Source organism: Zosterops lateralis, assembly GCF_965231275.1.
Source record: "Zosterops lateralis genome assembly, chromosome: 6".
In the NCBI taxonomy this organism is placed as follows: Eukaryota; Metazoa; Chordata; class Aves; order Passeriformes; family Zosteropidae; genus Zosterops; species Zosterops lateralis.
The window spans coordinates 53,212,086-53,234,502 of record NC_139761.1 but is presented as its reverse complement, the minus strand read 5'-3'; the positions used below and the strand labels follow the sequence as shown (position 1 = coordinate 53,234,502).

Genomic DNA, 22,417 nt, shown 5'->3' with positions numbered 1-22,417 from the left:
TCCTGCCCCTGTGACCACTCCGATCCATGGGGTTCCTGTAGACACCCCTCATCCTGCTTCCCAAGGGTTCCATGATCAATAGAAACCCATTATCCTGCTCCCAGGATCACCCTGACTCATGAGATTCCTACTGACATCCTTCATCCTGCTTCCAAGGGTTCCATGACCAACAGACTCCCCTCATTCTGCTCCCAGGACCACCCCCCGGAAGAGCCCTTTGCGCCAGCACCCCAAGGTGGCTCCCATTGCCTGGGGTGTGGGGCACCCTCAGGATGGGGGTCCTTTGCCCCTGCCCCACGGCCATGACCCTGCTGGGGCTGTTCCCGGCATATCCCCCCTATCCTGCAGAAAGCAGCACCCTCCCAAGAGTCTCATCTCAAGAATCCCCCGCTACCGGCTGGGCCAGATCCTGCCCCGGAGATGCCACCCCATCCGCCCGGCCCAGCAGTGCCCCCGCCCTGCCCCGGGGCACCCCGCCGTGCGACGCACCCGGACACCTTCCCGCCCTCGCCTTTGGGGTGACACCAGGCCAGGCACGTGCCCTGCACCCCCCGATTGGGGTGTCCCCCCGCCCAGGCACCCTGGCACATCCCCCGGGCCGGGAAGGGGAAGCGAAAGCAGCGGGGCAGGGCAGAGCACCCAGTGCCACGAGGCACCCCGAGGAGGCAGCACCCACCCCGAGGCCCGGTGGGAGCGCTGGGGAGGTCACAGGGAAGCGGAGGGGAGAGGGCTGGGGCGCTGTGCGATGGGGGAGCGATGGGTGCTGTGCAGGGGGGTCGGGGTGCTGTGTGGGTTGGGGTATTGTAAGTGCTGCAGAGGTCGGGGTGCTGAGAACAGGCGCGGGAGGGGGGCACTGAGGAGTGCGGGCAGGGACCGAGAGGGCTCCGGGAGCTGGGTATGGGGTGGGGGGTGGGGTCCGGGAGCGGCCCCTTTAACCACCTCCGTCCCGCCAGCGCTAACCGAAAGAGGAAGAGGCGCCCGCCCCGCCCCGAGAAGCTCCGGCATCGGCGAGCGGGGCTGGGGTCCGGGTGACGGGGAGGGGGTGAGGAGCCCAGAGGGGCAGTTCTGGAGACTGCAAAGCTGGGTAGGGGGCGCGGGATTTAGGGGTGCTGGATCTGAAGGTGTAGGGGTGCAGAACACAGGCGTGCAAACCATGTGTGCAGGATCTGGGGGTACCGAGCACAGAGGTTTATGGCTCAGGGGTGACGTGTACATGGGTAAACGATGCTGGATGTAGGGGTGTAAGGGCTGGGGGTACTGGGCATGAGGGTGCAGGGTTTGTGTGTGCAGGACACAGGGGTGTAAACATACTGCTACAAGACTTGGGGTGTCAACAGGGTCCTCCCCACCCTGATACCATCCAGGGCCCCCCAGAAGGACCAATGGAGAAGGACATCGACAGCTGCCAGAATGGGGCCAAGACAGTGCCAAGCGCCGGGGTGTCGAGCACCGAGGGGACAGAGACACAGGTGAGACCAGGGGGACACCCATGGTGGGGAACCAGGCCCATGGTGGTCATCCCCAAGGGCTGACAGCTGGAATCACCCACAGCTGGACGATTTTGTGGGTGCTCACCCTGACTACAATGAGGAGGAGGAGGAGCAGAAGTACTTTCGCCGCAAGCGCCTCGGTGTCATTAAGAACGTGGTGGCCGCCAGCCTGGCTGGCACCCTCACTTACAGCGTCTACCTGGGTATGGGACCTCCCAGGAGCCCCCAAAACAACTTAGGGTGTTCAGGGCATGGAGTGACCATCCCTGGATCCTCCCAGGCCTCCTGCAGATGCAGCTGATCCTTCACTATGATGAGACCTACCGGGAGGTGAAGTACAGCAACATCCGGCTGGAGGACATTGACCACAAGGTGCTGATGGGCATCAACGTCACACCCGTGGCAGCACTGCTCTACACACCCATCCTCATCAGGTACGGCCCCACCACCATTCCTGGCCAGCACAGCTCACTGGCATGGCCACCCATGATTCCACTCCTTGCCCTGGCAGGTTCTTCGGCACCAAGTGGGCCATGTTCCTGGCGGTTGGCATCTATGCCCTCTTCGTCTCCAGCAACTATTGGGAGCGCTACTACACGCTGGTGCCCTCGGCGGTGGCCATCGGCATGGTCATCGTGCCCCTCTGGGCCTCCATGGGCACCTACATCACACGGTAGGCATCGGGGGGGTGGGTGGGGGTGCAGGGGGTGCCGGCTGACCCGCTGCTCCACGCAGGATGGCCCAGAAGTACTACGAGTACGTTAACTACAAGGAGGAGCAGGAGAAGGAGAGGCAGCGGGCGCCACGGGACGCCTGCAATGCCTACATCATCGTCTTCCAGACCATCTTCTACTCCTGCTTCCACGTAAGCCCCGGTGGGGTGGCTGGGATGAGCAGGGGGGCCACGCCAGCATCACTGAGCGTGCGCCCCTCTACATCCTGCAGTTGAGCTTTGTCTGTGCTCAGATGCCCATGGTCTTCTTCCTCAACAACTACCTCTACCAACTCAACCACACGCTCTTTGCAGTGAAGCACTGCGGTGAGGCTGCGGGTGGGGTGTGGGGCGGCACCGGGAGCCCCCCGGTTGGGATTAACCATGGCCTGTGCCCCGCTGGCAGGGACCCTGAGCCACGGCACGCTGCCTGGCTTCAACAAGACGGTGCTGCAGAGCCTTCCCCGCAGCGTCAACCTCATCATCGTGGAGAGCGCGTTGATGGCCACCGCCTTCCTCGCCATGCTGGTGGTGAGCACCGGGGTGGGAGGGGCAGAGATGGGCTGGACAATGGCAGGACCTCACCTGCAGGTGCTCCGCAGGTGCTGCTGCTGTGTGGTGCGGCGTACCGGCCCATGGAGGAGATTGACATGCGCAGCATTGGCTGGGGCAACATTTTCCAGCTGCCCTTCAAGCACATGCGGGACTATCGCCTGCGGCATCTCTTCCCACTGTTCATCTACAGCGGCTTCGAGGTGCTCTTTGTCTGCACTGGATTTTCCCTGGTATGATCCGTGATGGGGTGGGAGGTGACGGAACGGGGCCAGGTGTGCTGAGCCTGTGCTCGCTGCAGAACTACGGCGTGTGCGCCCTGGGGCTGGAGAGGTTGGCGTATCTCCTCATGGCCTACGGCTTCTCCGCCTCGGCGTGCTCCAGCCTGGCCCTGTGCATGCTGCGCCTGCGCCGGCACATCCCGCTCCTGGCTGGAGCCTCCATCCATGCTGTACTCCTGGTGGCCCTCTTCTGCTGGGCACCGGAGCCCCGGCACCTGGCGCAGGCACCGCTGCTCTACAGCATTGCCGCGCTCTGGGGCACGGGCAGCGCCCTCAACAAGACCGGAATCAGCAGTGAGTAGTGGGAAGGTCTTGAAACAGCCTAGTGGTCCCCAAAATAGCCTGGGTTGTCCCAAGTTTTTCCACGCATCCTCTCCTGATGTCCCCTGGTACCACGAGTTTGTGGTATCACTTCTCGGACCCATGGGACAGACCCACTGTGATTGTCCCCCGCGCCAAGGGGACACAGCACAGGAAGGGGACACTGATTCCAGTCTCTGCCACAGTCCTCCTGGGGATGTTGTACAAGAAAAAGGAGCGCCAAGACTTCATCTTCACCATCTACCACTGGTGGCAGGCCCTGGCCATCTTCGCTGTCTACCTGTGGTCGGGGTTGCCCATGAAGGTAAGTCTCAGATATGCCCCAGCCCACTCTGAGACATTCCAGGCTTTTTGGGGACACACCCCCATGCCAATCCCAAAATTCCCTGTTCCGCAGGCCAAGCTGTCCATCATGCTGCTGACGCTGGTGGTGGCACTGGGGACATACCTGTGGATGGAGCAGAAGGTGGCACGGAACATGGAAGTCCGGCTGCCCCGCATCCCACGCCCACGCCACAAAACACGTGGATACCGCTACCTGGAGGACAACTCGGATGAGACTGGCTCCGACGGGGATGGGGACAAGGAGGACAATGACAGGCACCCAGCTGAGGCCACCAACGAGGATGAGCTGCCAAAAGAGGAGGGGGAGCAGCTGGGATAGGGACAACCTGGCCTGGGCCCCATCCTGCTCTTGGTACTTGAGGGGGTTCCACAGTTCCCCCCGGGTGGGCCCAAAATTCTGCAAATCCCCCTCAGGTCAGGCTTGCAGCCCCCCAAGCTAAGCCTAAAGCCCCCAGGCAGCCCAGAGCCCCCCACATTGGCTGACAGACTCCCAGACTAGCCCATGGACCATTCAGGTCAGGTCCACAGCCTCCAGATTGACCTACAGCCCCCAAGTTGTGGTACAAAGACCCCCAAATTGTGGTACAGCCCCCAGGCAGGCTCATAGCCCCCCCAGATTATAATGCTCAGGTTGCTCAGGTCAAACCTGCAAATCCCCAGGCCAGCCCCAGAGTCCCCACACAAATCCACAGCCCCTCAGGCTCACACCCCCCAGGCAGATCCCAGCCCCTCCCCCAAATTTGGCCAAAGCTCCTCCAGGTGAGGCGCACAGACCCTTGAGCAACTGCATAGACCCTCTAGCAAGGCTTGCAGCTCCCCACAATGTCCTGCAGACTGCAGGCAGACCCCCAGGCAGAGCAACACCCTCCCAAACTGGCCCCCAGCCCTTCAGACCAGACCCATACGCACCCCAGGCAGATCCTGCAGCCCCGTCTAGGTTGTCCCGGAGCCCCGCTAGCCTGCAGCCCCCCAGGCCAGCCTCGCAGACTTCCCGACCCCACCCATCCCCATTTTCCTTCAATAAACCCCTTCCTTCCATCTCCTTGGACCTCACCTCCTCCATCCTCCGGCCACGCATCCTCGACCCCCCCCTTCCCGAAGCGGAGACTACAGCTCCCGGCGTGCTACGCGCTGCCCCGCGCGATGTACGCCGGGAGTTGTAGTCCCCGCCACGTGGAAGATGCCTCCATCTCCCCACTCAAACCACAACTCCCGCAACCGTTCGCGTCGCTCGGCGCCATCATTGCCCCCCCCGACTTCCGCGCATGCGCGGTGCGGCGCTGTTGTTGTGGCGGCGCGGCCCGCGGCTTCACCCGGGCGGGAGCGATGAGCGACAACGATGACATCGAGGTGGAGAGCGACGTGAGTTGGGCCCCCAACCCAGGGACAATCCCTGGGATAACCCCCCCGCGGCTCTTCCCCACCTTTGGAGCGCTGGAAATGGGGTAATGTTTGGTTTGTGTGTGTTCTTCCTTCATATGGCGGCGCCCCCCCCCACCGTCTTCTTCCTCTTCCTCCTCGCCCGGGTCGGGGCTCCTCAGGAGGAGCAGCCGAGGTTTCAGTCCGCGGTAGGTCGCTGGGGGCCGCCCGGCAGCGCCCCCGGGATCGGGAACACGTGGGCGGGGGTGTGAGGGGGGCGGGATTTGGGGAGGGGGTGACATGGAAGAGGCCTGGGGGAGTGGGGATCCTGGGGGGGACGGGGGTGCAGGGCGTGTCCTGAGGGGATCTGCGTGTTGGGGGGACGGCTGTGGGGTTGGGGGTGTTGAGGGGGGCACCAGTGGGGTGGGGGGTCTTTTTGAGGGGAACACACCTTTGGGGCTGGGGTCTTCTAGGGTGGGCTGTGACATGGAGAGGGACCTATGGGGACGGGGATCTTGGGAGAGAAATCTAGGCTTCGGGGTGTCTTGTGGGGATGGGATTCTTGGAAGGGGGGACAGCAGTAGGGCTGGGGGTCTTCTGGGAAGGAGGCATGGACTTGGGGGGCGGACACCTGGGGGTTCGGAGGCCTCACTTGCGTTGAGGGCTGTGACATGGAAGGGAATCCATGGAGTCATGTCTTTTGAGGGGGCAGCTGGGGTTGGGGGTGTCCTGTGGGGCTGGGGGTCTTATGGGAGGGACACCGGTGGGGCTTGGGGCCGTGTGGAAGAGGATCCGGGGCTCTTTAGGGCAGGGGGAGTGGGAGGCTCTCTGGGGTACAGCGGGGCTGTTGGGGGGCGTTATGTGTGGGGCCGAGTCATCTGGGGGGGTGGGGCTCTGATCCGGGGGCACAGGGGGAACACAAGGGCATGACAGAGGGCATGGGAGGGGGATTTGTGCCGGGTTGGTTGGGGGGCAGGGGAGGAGGTGACCGTGTTCCAGGGGGAAAGGGCTGTGCCCCACCCCCGGGGCCCGGAGCTGCCCGGTAGCAGGAAGCTGGGGAAACCGAAAGCACCGGGAGCCGCCTCCTTCCCACGCCCTCGCGGCCCAGCCGGAGGCGTCACGGCCACGGAGCCACCCTGGAGGCTCAGCTGAGCTCCCACAGCGGTTCCCAGAGGGAATTTTGGGGGTGCAGGTAGTGGCCTCCTCCCGGTGGCACCCCTGTCCCCTCCTCCCAGGCCGACAAACGGGCTCATCACAATGCGCTGGAGCGCAAGCGCAGGGACCACATCAAGGATAGCTTCCACAGCCTGCGGGATTCCGTGCCCTCACTCCAGGGAGAGAAGGTGAGTTTATGGAGCGTGCTGGGAGCACGGACAGCACCCACCCATGGTCCAGGCTTCTCGCTTTCGGACATTCCCAAGGCTCTCTTGTGCCACAGGAGTCCCCAGTGAGGACCAGAGCCAGGGTGGGATGAGGCAGGTAAAATTCCAGTTTTCCCTCCTGGACTAGGTCTTTATCTTGCCTCTGGCTTTTCCCACTATTGCAACAGGCATCCCGGGCCCAAATCCTGGACAAAGCCACAGAGTACATCCAGTACATGCGCCGGAAAAACCACACACACCAGCAGGACATCGATGACCTCAAGCGGCAGAATGCGCTGCTGGAGCAGCAAGGTGGTAGCTGACATCCATCTGGATATGGGATCTGGCAGGGCTTGGGAGCCAGGATCTGGTGTCCAATAGGGTTTGGGATCCAAGATCCATTGGGTGCTGGAGATATGATCCATCAGAATCCAGGATCCGGTGGAAGCTGAGATCCAGTGGGAGTTGGGATCTGGTGAGAGCTGAGGTCTGGCAGGACCAGTGTCTGGCAGGGTCCAGAATTCAGTGGGAACTGGGGTTTGGTGCGATCTGGGGTCCAGAAGTTTGGGATCCAGGATCCGGTGGGAGCTGGGCTGCAGGCAGGGCTGGGCCCGGGGGTGACACGGTGCCGTCCCTCGCAGTGCGCGCGCTGGAGAAGGCCCGAGCCAGCGCCCAGCTCCAGGCCAGCTATCCCGCGGACAACAGCCTCTACACCAACCCCAAGGGCAGCGCCATCTCCGCCTTCGACGGTGGCTCCGACTCCAGCTCTGACTCGGAGCCCGACGAGCCGCAGAACAGGAAGAAGCTGCGCATGGAGGCCAGTTAGGCCCTCCCGCCGCCCCCCGGCCCGCGGCAGGACTCGCTCCCTCCACTCCTAGAAGCTCTCGGACTGCAGCTTCCCAGCCCTCCCCGGCCTCTTCCCTGCTCCCACCGCGCCGGCCCCAGGGGGAGCCGGCCAGGCCGAGCAGAAGGACTTGGGGGGGTCAGGGAGACTCCCCCGCCAACTCTCCTCCGCTAGCGACCCCCCTCCCCTTCCCTCCTGGTTTTATAGGAGCATTTCTATTTATACCCGGGGACCAGTGCAGTCCAGAACGGGGAGGAGCCGGGCAGCCCCCCCCCAACAAAGGAGCAAGCACTGGGGGGGGAATCTCCCTATTTATTTTCTCCGTGTGCAACTCCACCTGCCCAAGTCGGCAGAGCACAGAGCCAGGCTTGGGGGCTCCTTCCCCACTTCTCCTCCTCCTTCCCTCCCCTGACCCATCCCAACCTCCGTGGCATTCTCCGAACTCCAGTGGCCCGTCCCTGCCCCGTAGGTGCCCCTTTCCCCCCATTTTGATGCCATTCCATGGATCTAAGGTATGTTGTACATACTGCCCAGAGTTGTCTTGCAAGTTAAGGCTTCCCTTTACTATAAGACTATAAATAATAAACAAAAAAAGCCAAAATTCCACTTATTTTATCCTCCCCCGTGGTTACTGCGTGTTCTTGGAATGGGGGAAGTTGGCGCCACTGGATCCAGACGTGGCATCAGCTCCTGCCCCGCATCCCCGGGGCCACCAGCACACGGCGGGTGTCACTTGTGGTTTATTGATGCCAAAAAGCTCTGCCAGAGCCCGTGTCCCACCTTGGCTCTGGCCAGGATGGCAGCGGGACACCGGGCCTGGAGCAGGCTGGATTTTGGTATTGCTAGCACCCTGAGCGCCTCGCTCTGCCTGGCCAGGCCGCCACGGGGATGGGCTGTGCCGCTTGCTGGCGGGGCTCCGCACCCCGAGCCAGCAGCAGGACCCCCCTACTTGGCAGCAGATGCAGGATCCAGGCTGGGCACGGGATACTGCAGGAAGTGCATCACCGCCCTCGCCACCTTCTCCGGGGCAATGTTATAGACAGGGTGGGTGGCCTGCTGTGGGAGAGAGAGGGATGGAGGGTGTTAATCAAGGAGTCCTGGAATGCTTTGGCTGGGAAGGCACCGTAAGGATCATCTAGTCCAACCCACTGTGCACAGGCAATCTCTGCCATCCCAGGTTGCTTCAAGCCCAGTCCAACCTCGCCTTGGACAGTCCCAGAGATGGGGCAGCCACAGCTCCTCTGGGCAGCCTGTGTCAAGGCCTCAGAACCCTCCTCAAAGGAAAGAATTTCTTCCCCATATCCCATCTAAAATCCCCCTTTTCCAGTGTGGAGCTGATACTCCAAGCCCTTGTCCAAAGCCCAACTCCAGCTCCCTTGTAGCTCTTAAGGCCCTTGAAGCAGCTCCAAGCTCTCCCTGAACCCTTCTCTTTCCCAGGCTAAACTCCAGCTCTTTCCACTACCATTGGATCTGCCTTTCTCAGTGCTGTAGAGTGCTGGAAGCTCATCCTTGCCCACCCCAGCAATGCCTAGCACTTACCAGGCAATTCTCAGGGATACCCAAGACCACTTCATTGTGGAGGTCTCCACTCCCGAAGTGCTGTGCAATGGCCAGCCCGCTCAGGCAGTAGCAGGTGTGGTAGAAATCCCGGGATCTGTATGCAAGGAGATACTGGGGTACTGAGGGGGCATCTGGGCATCCCTGATGCCAGGCAGCCCTCTGTTCCCCCCTGCACTCACTTTCCTGGCTTATCCAGCAGCCCACCAGCTGGGCACTGGCAGCACAGGAGAATGTATTCCTGCAGCGCCAGCTGGTCGAACATCCAGTGTGCCATGCTCAGCGCTGGATCCCCTGGAAGGGAAACCCAGAGAAGGTGTCAAATCCCTTGAAATGCCATTCTGGGGACAGAGGAAGCCTGTGGCAACTCACCCCTGGCATGGAGTGCCCGATGGAGCAGGGGCAGGAGCCCAGCTTGCCAAAAGGAGTAGCACCCATCCACCAGCTTGTTGCAGCGGCCCTGGAATCCGCCCTCAAAGCGCATCTGCCGCCCGGTCACCCAGTGCTGTGGGGTGATGGGAACCAGTGTGGGACCAAAGATCCCTGGCAGGATGAGGCCCCCAGTATCCCGGAGAGAGGTCACTCACCAGCAGGCTCCGGAGGTTCAGCAGGTGTTCCTGCTTGAGGATGACCAGCGCGGCCATGCCGCAGAAAGTGTAGCCGCCATGTGCCTCCATGCCTGGCACACCGCCAATCCCGCCCTCCCAGTTCTGGCACCTGTGGGAGCAGGGTCAGGGCGGCAGGAATGTCGGGAATGTCATCCCATGTCCCCCATCTGTCCCCAGATCTCACCTGGCGATCCACTCGGCTGTCCCAGCGAAGAGCGTGGGCGTCAGGATGTTGGTCAGCGAGGCCACTGAGGCAGCACAGTAGGCACTCCTGGAGGAAAAGGACACACAGACATTCAGGAGATGGAGGCTCAGGGATGTGGTACTGGCACCCTAAAGTGGCACCAGCTCCCTAAAATTACACTGGCTCCCCAAAACGGCACAAGGTCCCTGATCCAGCACTTGCTCTCTGCAATGGCGCCCTGCCATGGCACCAGCACCCCAAAACAGCATTGCTTCCCCAAAACTACACCTCCTCATGGCACTGGCTTCCCACCACAGTACCAGCTCCCCAAAACAGCACTGGTACTCTAGTGTGGCACCAGCCACTCCCCAAAACACCACCAGCTCCCCAAAATACAAATGGGTCCCCAAAACTGCACCCTGCCATGGCACTGGCTCCTCAGAATGTCACCAGCTCCCAGCACTTGCTCCCCAAAACAGCACTGACTCCCCAAAACTGTACCCCAAATTAGCAGTGGCTCCCCACCATAGCACCAGCACCCCAAGACAACACTGCCTCCCAAAAACATCACCAGCTCCCAGCACTGAATCCCCAGAACGGAACCAGCCCCCTACCATAGCATCTGCTTCCAGCACTGGCTCCCCAAAATGCCCAGAGGCCTCCAGAACAGCCCCTCCATGCAGCCCTCACCCACCTGACATCCACCTCTCCACCCACATGCATGAGGAAGGAGCCATCCGGCTGCTTCAGGGAGTACAGGTATTCCAAGAGCTTCTTCCTGCAGGAGCCAGCAGCTGTGAGAGGGGGGACAGGCACCCCACCTCCCACCCAGCTTCTCCCAGCCCCCCGGACCTGTCAATGACGCCGAAGGCCTCCTCGGTGCCGATGATGCAGAGCGCGTTGACAGCGGCGTAGGTGGGGGCAAGGTGGGGGTGCTGGCCTGGACCCCCCCCAAATCCACCCTGGGGGCTCTGACACCGCCTCAGGAATTGGCATACACTGTGGAAAGGGGGTCAGTGTCACCTGTGTCACCCCGCCGGGGTGATACATCCCCTCCCAGCCTCGTGAATCCCCCCGAGGTCGAAGCCGGGGGCGTCACCCTCCCATCTCCGTCGTCACGAGGAAGCCGCCGGAAGAATGGGCGGCATTGATAGTGGCAGGGAGACAAAGCCTTCCTTTGCTCTGGGGACAGCAGGAGGTGGCACCTCCACAGTCACGCGGGTGGCCAGCAGCGACAGTGGCCATGGTGGGGTCCCCCAGCTCTCCCCACTCACTCAGAGGCCACTGACTCGGGAATGGGCTCATCCAGCAGCTCCAGGCTGTGCAGGATCCAGTAGCAGAGCCAGGGGCGGCTGGCATCCAGACACTGCAGGGACAGAGGGGACAGTCAGGGAATGGCACTGGACATGACAGGAGCAGGCAGGAGTGAGCAGACAGCCAGGAGAACCCCTGGAGCATCGCTGGGAAGAGCATGGGCATACAGGGGCTGCCAAACTCCCGGCAACAAATGACCCTGGTGACAGCCCCAGGGCGAGGGGTTGGCCCCAGCCAGTGGCTCCAGGTGGCATATCCAGAATTCCCGGTACCTCATAGGCTTCAGTGAGCTGCCGGAGGCCTCTCTTCAGGTAATGGAAGTGCTTCTCTCGCTGCAGGACATACCTGGAATACAGAGAGGGTAAGATAAGCAGGCAAGGTGGCCTGAAAAAGCAGGGGGACAGTGACAGGAGGGGCAGAATCCTACTGCAGCACCCACTGGGGTCAATGGCTTTCTTGGGATGGGAGTTATTTATGGTTATTGGGAGTTTTGATACTCACTGCGAGGAGTGATGGTTTGTCTTGTAGGCGTCATAGACCTCCTGCACGATGTCCTCCACCTTGGACTTGACAGGAAAAATGGGAATAAAGACTATGGTGAGCTCCAGAAAGAGTCTCTGCACATCCCAAACATGATCCTCACTGAGCCCTGGAGCTTCAACTCCATCCCAGGGGTTTATCCAATTCACAGCCCCGTCTCACCCAGTAAAACCAAAGCAGGAATTTCCAGGAGCTTTGTGCCCCAAACTAGGCCAGAATCCAGCACCATCCTGTGCTGCTTTATAAATCCAGCTTGAGTTTGGTTCATGGCAAAACTGTCATGGCAAACACCCTCCTGCTCACGCTGGGATAACCGGGGACTTGGACATGCTAAGCCACGGTAATCCTCAAGGAAATATCCCGGGATCAACCTCAGGGGTGAGGAGGGGCCACACGGGGACCTGCATTTATAGCACTGTGTTCTGCCAGGGCAGAATTGAGCAAGGACCCCATGGATTGGGAAACGCGGAGTCACTTTTTACCCCATCCCAGCACTCAGGGCAGCTGCCAGGGGCTGAGTCAGGACAGAGGGACAGAGGGGAGAGTCTGGCTGCCCCAGGACCCCTCACCCTCTCCCGACTGTTTCTGCGGGACGTGTCCCGGGGAAGCTGCCGTGGCTGGCGGGAGAGAACACCGCCGGATCCCCCAAAACACCGGCCACTGCTGGGCTGTTGTGACAGCGGGTGTGGGGACAGTAGTTGCGTGAGGATACTGGGATAGGGATCACCCTGTCCCATGGCACCCCTGAGCCCCGCCCCAGAGCAGCCCAAAGCCCAGCCACACGGCACCCCGGCACCCCACACCCCAGCACCCCAAAGGCCAGCCCCACGGCATCCCGGCACCCCACACCCCAGCCTCCCAGCACCCCAAAGCCCAGCCCCACGGCATCCTTGCACCTCAAACCCCACGTCCATGGCGCCCCAAAGCCCCAGCTCCACGGCAGCCTGGCACCCCACACCCCGCCGCCCCGGCACCCCACGCCCCCCACTGCAGGCCCCCGGCATCCCCTGGCACCTGCTCGGCGGAGGTGCAGGTCCGCAGCCCATCGTCCCGCAGCCGCCGCCGCCCGCCGGGGCCGGGGGCCGCTCCCGCCATGCTGCGGCCGCGGGGGCAGCGGGCGACGGCGGCCGGGAGGGGACGCGCGGCCGCGCTCCTGGCCGCGCCCACCACACGTGGCCACGCCTCTTCTCATCTGGCCACGCCCCTTTTTATTTGTCACGCCCAGCCCCGGCGCGCGTGCGCGGAGGAGATTTTCCCCCCCAGCCGCTGCGTCATCGAGATGTGACGTCATTGATTGCATCATCATAGCATCCACCGGTTGGGTTGAAAAGAACCTTAAAATCCATCCAGTTCCATCCCTTGCCATGGGCGGGGAGACCTTCCCCTAGCCCAGGTTGCTCCAAGCCCTGTCCAGCCTGGCGTTGGGCACTTCCAGGGATGGGGCAGCCACAGCTTCTCTGGGAAATCCACTCCAGTGCCTCACCACCCTCACAGCAAAGAATTTCTTCCCAATATCCAATCTACACCTCCCCTTTTCCACTTTGGAGACACTTCCCCTTGTCCTGTCACTCCATGCCCTCATCCCAAGTCCCTCTCCATCTCTCTTGGAACCCCTTAGGCACTGGAAAAGGCTCTAACTGTCCCTGGAGCTTTCTCTTCTCCAGGCTGAGCAATCCCAGCTCTTCCAGCCTGTTCTTAGCCCTTGGAGCATTTCTGTGGCCTTCTCTGGACTTGCTCCAGCAGCTCCCTGTCCTCATGACAAGGACCCCAAGGCTGGACACGGTGCTCCATGTGGGGTTTCAGTGGGGCAGAGGAGGACAATCCCCCCTCACCCGTTGCCCACACTGCTGGTGACACAGCCCAGGACGTGGGTGGCTTTCCAGGGCTGCCAGCACATGTTGCCTCTTCACATCCAGCCTTTCATCCCCCCAAATTCCTCTCACTGGGGCTGTTCTCCATCCCATCACCCCCATCCTGCACTTATCTCGGGAGTTGTCCTGATCCATGTGCCAACCCTGCCCTTGGCCTCGCTGATCCCCACGAAGTTCCCATGGGAACCTTGTGCCTGGACAGGACAACCTGGACAACCTACCCTTGTCCAAGTCCCACGGGGTGCGATCCCATCCTTCCCAAGTGTCACCAGTTCCTCTGGTGCAGCTCTGTGTCACCCCAGTGTCCCCTGCTGTACCCCTCTGTCCCCTTCCCAGTGCCCCCAGAGCAATCCCGGGTACATCCCTGGTGCTCCCAGCCCCTGGAGTCCCCACTGGTCCCCTGGTACATCCTCCTGTTTTCCAGAGCATCCCCAACATATCCCACGGCGCATTCCTGGCTCCGTCCCCCTGTTCTCCCCAGCTCTCAGCCCACCATCCCCCGTGTGGCCGCCCAATTTCCCAGAGCATCTCCCGGTGTCCCCCCGGTGTATCCCCGGTGTATCCCGGTGTATCCCGGTGTATCCCCGGTGTCCCCTCCCCGGTGCATCCCCCGCTCCATCCCCGGTGTCGCCCCCCTCGTTTCCCCTCCCGGTGCCCCCTCCCGCGGCCGCCGCCCCCGCCCCGCCCCGCCCCGGTGCATCCCCCGGTGCCAGCCCGGCCCGGCGCGGCGGCGGCGGCGCAGCTCGCGGCCCCGGAGCGGCCCCGGTGTGGCGGCGGCGGCGGCGGCCCGGGCCCGCCATGGCCAAGCAGTACGACGTGCTGTTCCGGTTGCTGCTGCTCGGGGACTCGGGCGTGGGCAAGACCTGCCTGCTCTGCCGCTTCACCGACAACCAGTTCCACCCCGCCCACATCTCCACCATCGGTACCGGCACCGGCGGCGCACGGCGGGAGCGGGGAAACGGGGAAGCGGGAGCAGCGGGGAGGCGGGAGCAGCGGGGAGGCGCAGCACCGGGGAAACGGGAGCATCGGGGAACCGGGCAACCGGGAAGACTGGGAGCCGTAGCGCCGTGGAAACGGGAAGCCAGAGAACCGGGAACACTGGGGAAACGTGAAACCGGGAGCATCGAGGAATCGGGAGCAATGGGGAGGCGCGGCACCGGGTAACCGGGAACACGGGGAGCCGCAGTACCGGGGAAAAGGGAAACCGGGGAACGGGGGAGCTGTGGGCTCCAGGAAATCGTGAGTACTGGAAAGCCGCAGCACCGGGGAAACGGGAAAATGGGCAACCGGGGAGCGGGAGAACCCTGGGAACCGGAGAACCGAGAGGAGAAGGGAGACGCAGCAACCGAGAAACGGGAAGCCAGGGAATGGGAAAACCGGGGAACCGGGACTGCCGAGCAACTGGGAAGTCACAGGATCGGGGAAACGGGAAACCAGAGCATCCGGGAGTCGTGGGATCCAGAGAACCAGGGAATGGTGGGCACGGGAAAACCGGGGGCACCGGGAAAGGGTTAACCGTGGGCACTGGAGAGCTGCAACACTGGGAACATGGGGAAGGAGGCAACCAGAGAGCGGTAAAACCGTGGGCACCGGGGAACCAGGAGCATCGGGAGTCACAGCACCGGGGAACCGGGAAGCCGTGGGCATCGGGAAGTGGTAAAACCATGGGCATCTACAAGCCGGGACCGTCGGGAAGCTGCAGCACAGGGAAACCGGGAAACCGGCGGCTCCAGAGAGCCGCTGTTCCAGGGAGCCGGGAGCATCAGGAAGCCAGCAAATCATGGGCACAGGAGAACCGGGAGGACCAGGCACCTCCGGCACGGGGAACCGGGAGCAGCGTTCAGCCAGGAACTGGAAGCATTGGGCAGCCACAGCACCGAGAAGCTGTAGCTCTGGGGAAGTGGGAGAACTCGACAGCTGCAGCACCAGGAAGCTGGGAGCGCCAGGATCACCACCTGGCACTGGGGCCTCCTGCCAGGCCAGGCACTGGGTGTGGGGACCAGCACCGGGCCATGGTGGGGCGTGGGATGGGTCAGGAGAGGTGAAGGGACCAGAGGGCCCCAGTGACAGCAGCTCCTGCAGAGAGAAACACCAGGACACCCCACAGCCTCTCCCATTCCAATCCTAGGTGTCGACTTCAAAATGAAGACCATCGAGGTGGATGGGATCAAGGTGCGGATACAGATCTGGTGAGTGCCGGGACTGGATCCTAGAGGGAAGAAATTTTGGGGCGGGGGGGTTTGAGTCCCACTTCCCCCACCCAAGGTAGGAGCTGAGCCCTGCCAAACTCATGCCATGGGTGGTGGCACTGACTCGCTGTCCCTGGGCAGGGACACGGCTGGCCAGGAGCGGTACCAGACCATCACCAAGCAGTACTACCGGCGGGCACAGGTACGGGGGCTCCCTGTCCTGGTGCACAGGAGAGGGGAAACTGAGGCACAATTTTGGGGTGTCAACGGCCACCTCCCACCCCCTGCAGGGTATTTTCCTGGTGTATGACATCAGCAGTGAGCGCTCCTACCAGCACATCGTGAAGTGGGCGAGCGACGTGGATGAGGTGGGAGTTCTTGAGGGGGGGCCTGGAGGTTTCCCAGCTGTGTGTGGGGAGGGGCCCTTACACTGTTTCCCCACCCAGTATGCACCTGATGGCGTCCAGAAAATCCTCATTGGGAACAAGGCAGACGAGGAGCACAAGAGGCAAGTGCCCAAAGAGCAAGGGCTGCAGGTGAGCGGGGGCTGCTCTGTGCCCCTCCAGGGGGCAGGACCCCTCCTGCACCCCCAGCATGGTCAGCCTCTCCCTGAGCCCCCTCTGCACTCGGGACCCTGACAGCCCTCCTGCAGCCCTACCTCTATCCAGGACCCCCAATCATCCCCAGCCCCTCCCAGCGTGACCAGGGACCCCCACCCTCTTGCAGTCTGTACTCAAGCACCCAAACACCAGCTCTCCCAGTGTCTGGGAACCCTCTTCCCCTCCACCCTTGTCTGCAGTGGTTGTGCACCCCCAAGGCTCCCTCTTCTCCACCTGCAAAATGTTCAGAGACTCTTAACTTCTCACTGCACCTCCAGCATGGTCTCCTGCACCCCTGAAGCACACAGTGGCCCCCTCACTGTCCCCCTTAGGACCTCTTGACCCTCAAAGCACCCAGTGTACATCCCTGCAATCCCACCATGGCCAGACCCTCCACAAGCCCCCTCACTGCATTCCACATGGACCCCAATAGCCTTCCTGCAGCCCTACCTGTATCCAGGGACCCCCAGACATCCCTACCTGTATCCAGTGATCCTCCATGCTGCTGCAGTCTGAACCCAGGGACCACTGACCCTCCCCCCCCTGCAGCTCCAGAGCATCCAGGAAACCCCTTTACTGCCTAGTGCTACCCCAGGGTGTCCAACAACCCCCAACCCTTCCCTGCACCTCCATAGTGCTCCTCTGCACCCCCAAAGCCCCGAGTATCTCTCCCAGGGTCCTCTGGACCCCAAAACACCCAGCACCCCTCCCAGGGCCCTGTGCACCCAACCCCATGTGTGCCCGTGTGCCAGCCCGTCCCCGCAGCTCTCCTGTCTGTCCGTGCCTGGCTATGCACATTCCAGAGAAGGGGGCCAGGGGTATTGAATCCCCCCTCCCCCCAAAATCATGTTACCCCCCCCCCCCTCCCTGCCAAACCCTTGGTTCCGCAGCTGGCCAAGGAATACGGGATGGATTTCTACGAGACCAGTGCCTGCAGCAACCTCAACATCAAGGAGGTACGAGGGGCCTGGGGGGAGGAAGGGGGCTGGAGGAGCGGTTTCTGAGGGGGCTGGGGATGGCCTGGGGGGCCTGGAGAGGTTGGGGGGTACTGGAGGGATCTCCCAGGCTCACCCCACCCCTCTCCCACAGTCCTTCACGCGGCTGACGGAGCTGGTACTGCAGGCACACCGCAAGGAGCTGGACGAGCTGCGGGGGCTGCCCCGTGCCCCCACCCTGGCCCGGCTGGAGGAGGACGAGCAGCAGCCCCTGGGGAGCGAGGACACCCCCAAAACCTGCTGGTGTTGAAGGCTGGGACCCCCTGACCCCTCTTCCCCAGGCTGTGTCAGGGGGCATGGTAGGGGCAGGATAGGAGCAGCCCCTATGGAGTGGGGGGCAACACAAGACACCCCCAGGGACAGGGGGGATGGGAAGGTGGCAAGGCAGGCTCCCCATCCTGGCACCTGTGCCCCTCTGAGTTTGTGGGTAGGGTGGGGGCTGTCCAGGCGCTGTGTGCCCACCCTGAGCCACCCCGTGCCCGTGGGACCCCCGGTTTTACACAGTGGTTTGCAGAATAAAGGTGATGCTGGAGGGGCTGGTGGTCCGTGTGCTCCAGGGGGGCTGTGGGCATGATGCCATGATGGCAGGCACAGCCTGAGCATGGACACCCGAGCGGTGATCAATAATTGAGGGTGATCTGGGGCTGTTGGCATGGTGTCCCCTTTCCAAGCTGGGCACAGGGACAAGGGGCATAATAGTGCCTGTTGTGCCATGGCCACCACTACGGCCTGCCAGGCTACCAGCTCAGCCCCAGCTGTGAGAACAGGGCCAGAAAGCTTGGTGGCTGCTTGGGGTGAGCCAGCAGCAGGATGGTGGTGGGCTGCAATGGGTGGTTACTGAGATGATGGTGGACACTAAGATAGTGGAACCTACTGGGGTCCAGGTGGACACCGGGATGCTCCCGGGCACTGGGATGAACAGCACAGGACAATAGTGGGCACCACAGCATATAGACCCAAGGATGAAGCTGGGACCAGTGGGCCCTGAGACTGGTGGGCACTGGGATGGGCAGCATATGAGGCCCCAGAGGTGATGCCATGGCAGCACCAGGCAAGAAGGAGTACTGGGACACCTATCCCTTCCTCCTCTGCCCTACAGAGCCCCAGCTCCCAGCCTCCCGTTATTCCCTGACTCCTATTATTCCCCGACTCTCACTGTCATTCCCAACCCTCGGGAACATGCTGTGCCAGGCTAGGAGCATCCCACATTCCGCAGGCACCAGGATGAGCAGCCGCACCGCACCGTGCCATGAATTATTGAGGCAGGTAGAGCATCACCTTGGCCCCGTGCCACCTTCCTCCTTCCAAGGGTGGGACGGGCAGCTCCGATTTCTTCTGAGCCGCGGCGGGGCCTGGAGACCTTTGGACCGTGACGTGAGCACCGGGAAGCCCTTAAGAGGCGGTGCAGGGCACGGGGCACTAACAGCCGCATGCCTGCAGCCATGACCGTCCCCATCGCCAAGTCTTTCTATGACCTGAGCGCCACCTCCTTGCAGGGGGAAAAGGTGGATTTTGGTGTTTTCCGGGGCCGCGTGGTCCTGATTGAGAACGTGGCTTCGCTCTGAGGCACCACGGTGCGGGATTACACCCAGCTCAACCAGCTCCAAGCCCGCTACCCCCGGCGGCTGGTCGTGCTGGGCTTCCCCTGTAACCAGTTTGGATACCAGGTAAGTCCTATGGGCTGTGAGGCAGGGGGTGAGGAGCTGGGAAACACGGGGCTCTGGATTTCTCCTTCCCCGCCACAGGAGAACGGCACCAACGAGGAGATCCTCAACACCCTGAAGTATGTGCGGCCCGGGGGTGGCTTCGAGCCCAACTTCACCTTGTTCCAGAAGTGCCAGGTGAACGGGAGCGACACTCATCCCGTGTTTGCCTACCTCAAGGCTCACCTGCCCGCACCGGCCGACGAGGCCACGCACCTGATGGGCGAGCCCCGCTTTGTCACCTGGAGCCCCGTGCGGCGCTCCGATATCTCCTGGAATTTTGAGAAGTTCCTGGTGGGGCCCGAGGGGGAACCATTCCGGCGCTACAGCCCCCGTGTGCCCACGGCCCAGCTGGAGCCCGACATCCAACGTCTCCTCAAGCTGGCAAAGTAATCCTAGCTCCAGCGTGATCCTGGCTCTCGTGTGATCCTGGCTTCAGTGTCACCCTGGGATGGCCCAGCTCTCCGCAGAGTGACAGCCCTCTCTGAAACCTCCACGGGGAGGGGGCTCGATGGGGGCAGAGGGTTGGAGCCACCAGGGCGGCGTGGGCTGGTGGCAATAAATGAGCCGCAGGGAGCGTGCCTGGATCCACGTGGTTTTTGGCAGCGTAAATAGATCCATGTGGTTTTTGCAAACATACCCATACCCATGTGGTTTTTGGGGGCCGTTGGGGGGACCAGGAAGGAGGATGCAGCCTTGAGGTGCCAGATCCAGGAAATGGAGGCTCAGGGATAGGTGGGTGCCAGGCCAGCTGCACCCAGTTCCCCATGGGTGTTGCTGGGGCCAGGTGCCAAGAGAAACACTTAACCCACCCCAAGGCAGTGATTTTCCACACCCAGTTCCTTCCCGCCTAACGGATATGGAATTCCCAGCAGGGCAGAGCCAGGTTACAAACCCCAGGGCAGGGGGAAGTGACCCTAAACCAACTCCTTGAGAAAGGAACATGATCCAAGTCCTTTCTTTGCAGGGTTTAGGAGAGCACTGAGAGAGTACAGTGGGCTCTCCAATGCTGGGAAGGGCCAAGGAGGAACTCCACAGGCTCCTGGGATGGAAAAAGTCCCCCGCATCAGCCCCCAACACCTTTCACCAACTCCAGGGGGTGAAGCCCACCCCCAAAATACTCCTGCCTGTGCCACCAAGCTGTCACACATCACATTTATTACCCCACATATGAGGGCTCCTGAGGCAGGATGGGGTGGGAATCTCTTTTGATCCTGCTTTGGGGACACCTTTATGTCTTCAGCACACAGGGGGCTTGGGCTGTGGCACTGCATCCCATCCTTGCAGTCAGGGTCGGAGCCAAAAGGCTCCAGAAACATGGGAGCATCCTGGTGTTGGGCATTCACTGCATTCAGGCTGAAAGCTTGGAGGAGTAAGTCATGTCAGGGACTGTGTTGTCCCCAAAAATTTCAGTGCCAGGGATCCCGGGATCTCCTAGAACTCCTGGAAGCTCATCCTGGAATACACTTGGGGATCAGAACAGTGGGGTCATCTGGCGAGGGTCATCAGGCAGGATGCTGATGGAATCCTCAGCACGGCCGCAGAGCAGACACAGCATGGTATATTCCTGGGGGAAGGAAAAGGGGGGGGCTGGAAAAAAGGGGGCTGCCACAGCCCTGCTCCCCCACAGGGAAACTTGAGCCAGATCCGGTACCTGATCCCCGATTGCAATCAGAGCCAGGGGATCTCATTTCCAGCCCCAGCAGCTCCCCTGTGCCCTTTTTCCAGCCATTTGCGGCATAGGAGATGTGCCAGGAATGAGGAATGGGGGTCACAGCCCCCTGCCATCACCCACATTCCCATGTCAGGTGAGCTGGGCTTCCCCCACAAGGCATGGACTAGTGCTGAGGGGACTCCAGGTAGCCCTGAACACAGGGATGCAGCTCTGAATCCTTTGAGGCTCTGTCCCAGGAAAGGTGGGAATCAGCCTGTGGAGGGGAGGGTCTGGAATTCCAGAGGCAGAGCTGGGAAGGGCTTTTGGGGACAAGAGACAAACCTGGTAGTCGTCCACCACGCTGAAGGTGTACTCGTGGCGTGCGATCAGGTGGTGGCAGTTCTTGCACAGGTCTGTGGGGCAGGGGACAGTGGGGTGAGAGGACATGGACACTGTCCCTGGGGTATCCCCCCAATCTCTTGGGACAAGCCCCAATCCTCTGTGCCTGCCCTCACCCCCAGGGCATAGACCCCCAAAGCATCAAGCCCCCAAAATTCCCCCACAGCAACTCAACCCTCATAATGCCCATCAGCAGCTCCCTGATACTCCCTCTAAAACTTGAGACCCCCCCCTCTCCCTGGGCATCCACCATTCCCACCCTCAGGGTCCCCTGAAATAGGGGCCCCAAATTTTCCCTACTCAAACTAATCCTCCCTTAGGCCTCCCTTTCCTTTGACCTCTGAGCCCTCCCCATCGCATCCCAGCCCTCGAGAGCCCCCACACCCCAGGAGTACCTCCCAGCCCTCAAGACCCTCCGACCCTCCAGAATTCAAGTGCTTCCCCCAGGCCTCCACCTGTGCAGGGCAGCCTTCAAGACCCCCAGATCCCAAAGGTCTCCTCCAGCCCTCTCTAACCCTCAAGATTGCCCAAGCTCCAGACTTCAAAGGTCCCCCAGAGGTTCACCATCCCTCAAGACCTTCTAGACCCAAGGTCTCCCCCAACACTCAACACCTCTGGACCCCCGACCCCTCCCAGCCCTCAAGACGCCCAGCCTTCAGCGAACCCTGAGCCTCAGGGACGGCTCAGGGATCCCTCAAATGTTGCCCTCAAGAGCCCCAGACTCCAAAAGTCCCCTCAGGCCCCCCAACCCTCAAGAATCCCCAGACCCCAAAGGCTCCCGCACCGCCCCAAGCCCCCAGGCCCTCATCCCCCTGGTGCCCCCCCAGCGCACGGTCATAGGTGACGATCTCCTCCCCGCCGTCCAGGCCTTCGGCCCGGTTGTCGACCAGCACGAAGTCCCGGCGGCCGCACTGCGCGCACCCCACGAAGTTCAGGAGGAAAGATCCGCCCTCCAGGCAGGTGGTGCCCTAGGGTGGAAGCACAGGCTGACACCGAGACCGAGACCGAGACCGAGACCGAGACCGAGACCAGGACCGGGACCGTGTCCGAGCCAAAGCCCACTCGCGCCCGCCCTCACCCGCTCCGGGTACTCGGTGCCCACACAGCCGCCGCACATCTCGCACCGCCCTCTCCCGCAAATGTCGCGAGATCTGCGCCGAGGGGCGGGGCTTGGTGAAGGGGCGGGGCCCGATGCGCTGGATGTGGGGGTGGTCTGTGTTTATTGGGCGTGGCCTAATGGAATGGGCGGGGCCTAAGGGGCTGGGGGCTCCTTGGGGCAGCCAGGGGTGATTGCGGGATCTGGGCTAGTCGGGACATCTGGAGATACCTGGGTGCACCCAAGGCTAGCGGGGGGACACCTGGAGTGACCCGGGGAGCATCCGGGGCTAGCGAAGGGCATCCAGGGCTAGCTGGGAGCTGCCTAGGATTAGCTGGGGGATGGATATCCAGGGCTAGGGGGAGACCCTGGGAAGTACCTGGGAGACATCCAGGACTAGCTGCGGAACGTTCAGGGCTAACTGAGGGATAAGTGGCTGGGGG

The 22,417-nt window shown here is 62.1% G+C and overlaps 6 protein-coding genes across 12 annotated transcripts; 4 read left to right on the top strand and 2 right to left on the bottom strand.

Annotated features, from left to right (window-relative positions):
• Positions 1–657: 657 nt before the first annotated feature.
• On the top strand, positions 658–4,743 carry UNC93B1 (unc-93 homolog B1, TLR signaling regulator). 3 transcript variants are annotated; one of them, XM_083862890.1, is made up of 12 exons: positions 658–687; positions 1,365–1,469; positions 1,552–1,693; positions 1,771–1,924; positions 2,002–2,163; positions 2,226–2,355; positions 2,436–2,529; positions 2,609–2,733; positions 2,805–2,987; positions 3,056–3,329; positions 3,542–3,660; positions 3,754–4,743. In XM_083862890.1, exons 2-12 carry the CDS (start codon positions 1,383–1,385, stop codon positions 4,018–4,020), a joined length of 1,737 nt encoding a protein of 578 aa, XP_083719016.1. In that variant the 5' UTR covers positions 658–687; positions 1,365–1,382; the 3' UTR covers positions 4,021–4,743. The 3 variants fall into 3 exon arrangements, with proteins under 3 accessions (XP_083719016.1, XP_083719015.1, XP_083719014.1); XM_083862889.1 differs by lacking the exon at positions 658–687 and adding an exon at positions 967–1,042 and having other exon boundaries at positions 3,754–4,742; XM_083862888.1 differs by lacking the exon at positions 658–687 and adding an exon at positions 968–1,042 and having other exon boundaries at positions 1,338–1,469; positions 3,754–4,739.
• A 269-nt stretch (positions 4,744–5,012) lies between these two features.
• On the top strand, positions 5,013–7,539 carry MAX (MYC associated factor X). Its single transcript, XM_083863525.1, has 5 exons — positions 5,013–5,063; positions 5,243–5,269; positions 6,296–6,403; positions 6,610–6,733; positions 7,063–7,539. Exons 1-5 carry the CDS (start codon positions 5,028–5,030, stop codon positions 7,245–7,247), a joined length of 480 nt encoding a protein of 159 aa, XP_083719651.1. The 5' UTR covers positions 5,013–5,027; the 3' UTR covers positions 7,248–7,539.
• Positions 7,540–7,861: 322 nt separating this feature from the next.
• Positions 7,862–12,591, bottom strand: LOC310910644 (protein farnesyltransferase subunit beta-like). Its single transcript, XM_083863519.1, has 12 exons — positions 12,483–12,591; positions 11,430–11,494; positions 11,201–11,273; positions 10,889–10,980; positions 10,467–10,613; positions 10,309–10,392; positions 9,615–9,701; positions 9,410–9,539; positions 9,195–9,327; positions 9,005–9,116; positions 8,805–8,919; positions 7,862–8,321 (listed from the first exon to the last, which is right to left on the bottom strand). The coding sequence occupies exons 1-12, from the start codon at positions 12,561–12,563 to the stop codon at positions 8,211–8,213; spliced, it is 1,230 nt and encodes a 409-aa protein (XP_083719645.1). The 5' UTR covers positions 12,564–12,591; the 3' UTR covers positions 7,862–8,210.
• Positions 12,592–14,125: 1,534 nt separating this feature from the next.
• RAB15 (RAB15, member RAS oncogene family) lies at positions 14,126–18,168 on the top strand. Of its 4 annotated transcripts, none has more exons than XM_083863521.1 (7): positions 14,126–14,261; positions 15,468–15,528; positions 15,670–15,730; positions 15,819–15,896; positions 15,975–16,064; positions 17,018–17,083; positions 17,217–18,168. In XM_083863521.1, exons 1-7 carry the CDS (start codon positions 14,138–14,140, stop codon positions 17,370–17,372), a joined length of 636 nt encoding a protein of 211 aa, XP_083719647.1. In that variant the 5' UTR covers positions 14,126–14,137; the 3' UTR covers positions 17,373–18,168. The 4 variants fall into 4 exon arrangements, with proteins under 4 accessions (XP_083719647.1, XP_083719649.1, XP_083719646.1 ...); XM_083863523.1 differs by lacking the exon at positions 14,126–14,261 and adding an exon at positions 14,442–14,815; XM_083863520.1 differs by lacking the exon at positions 14,126–14,261 and adding an exon at positions 14,442–14,995.
• A 325-nt stretch (positions 18,169–18,493) lies between these two features.
• On the top strand, positions 18,494–19,416 carry GPX2 (glutathione peroxidase 2). Its single transcript, XM_083863524.1, has 2 exons — positions 18,494–18,789; positions 18,868–19,416. The coding sequence occupies exons 1-2, from the start codon at positions 18,553–18,555 to the stop codon at positions 19,216–19,218; spliced, it is 588 nt and encodes a 195-aa protein (XP_083719650.1). The 5' UTR covers positions 18,494–18,552; the 3' UTR covers positions 19,219–19,416.
• Positions 19,417–19,966: 550 nt separating this feature from the next.
• Positions 19,967–22,106, bottom strand: CHURC1 (churchill domain containing 1). 2 transcript variants are annotated; one of them, XM_083863526.1, is made up of 5 exons: positions 21,957–22,106; positions 21,711–21,846; positions 20,822–20,892; positions 20,480–20,727; positions 19,967–20,392 (listed from the first exon to the last, which is right to left on the bottom strand). In XM_083863526.1, exons 1-4 carry the CDS (start codon positions 21,993–21,995, stop codon positions 20,497–20,499), a joined length of 477 nt encoding a protein of 158 aa, XP_083719652.1. In that variant the 5' UTR covers positions 21,996–22,106; the 3' UTR covers positions 19,967–20,392; positions 20,480–20,496. The 2 variants fall into 2 exon arrangements, with proteins under 2 accessions (XP_083719652.1, XP_083719653.1); XM_083863527.1 differs by lacking the exon at positions 20,480–20,727 and having other exon boundaries at positions 21,957–22,105.
• Between the last annotated feature and the right edge of the window lie 311 nt (positions 22,107–22,417).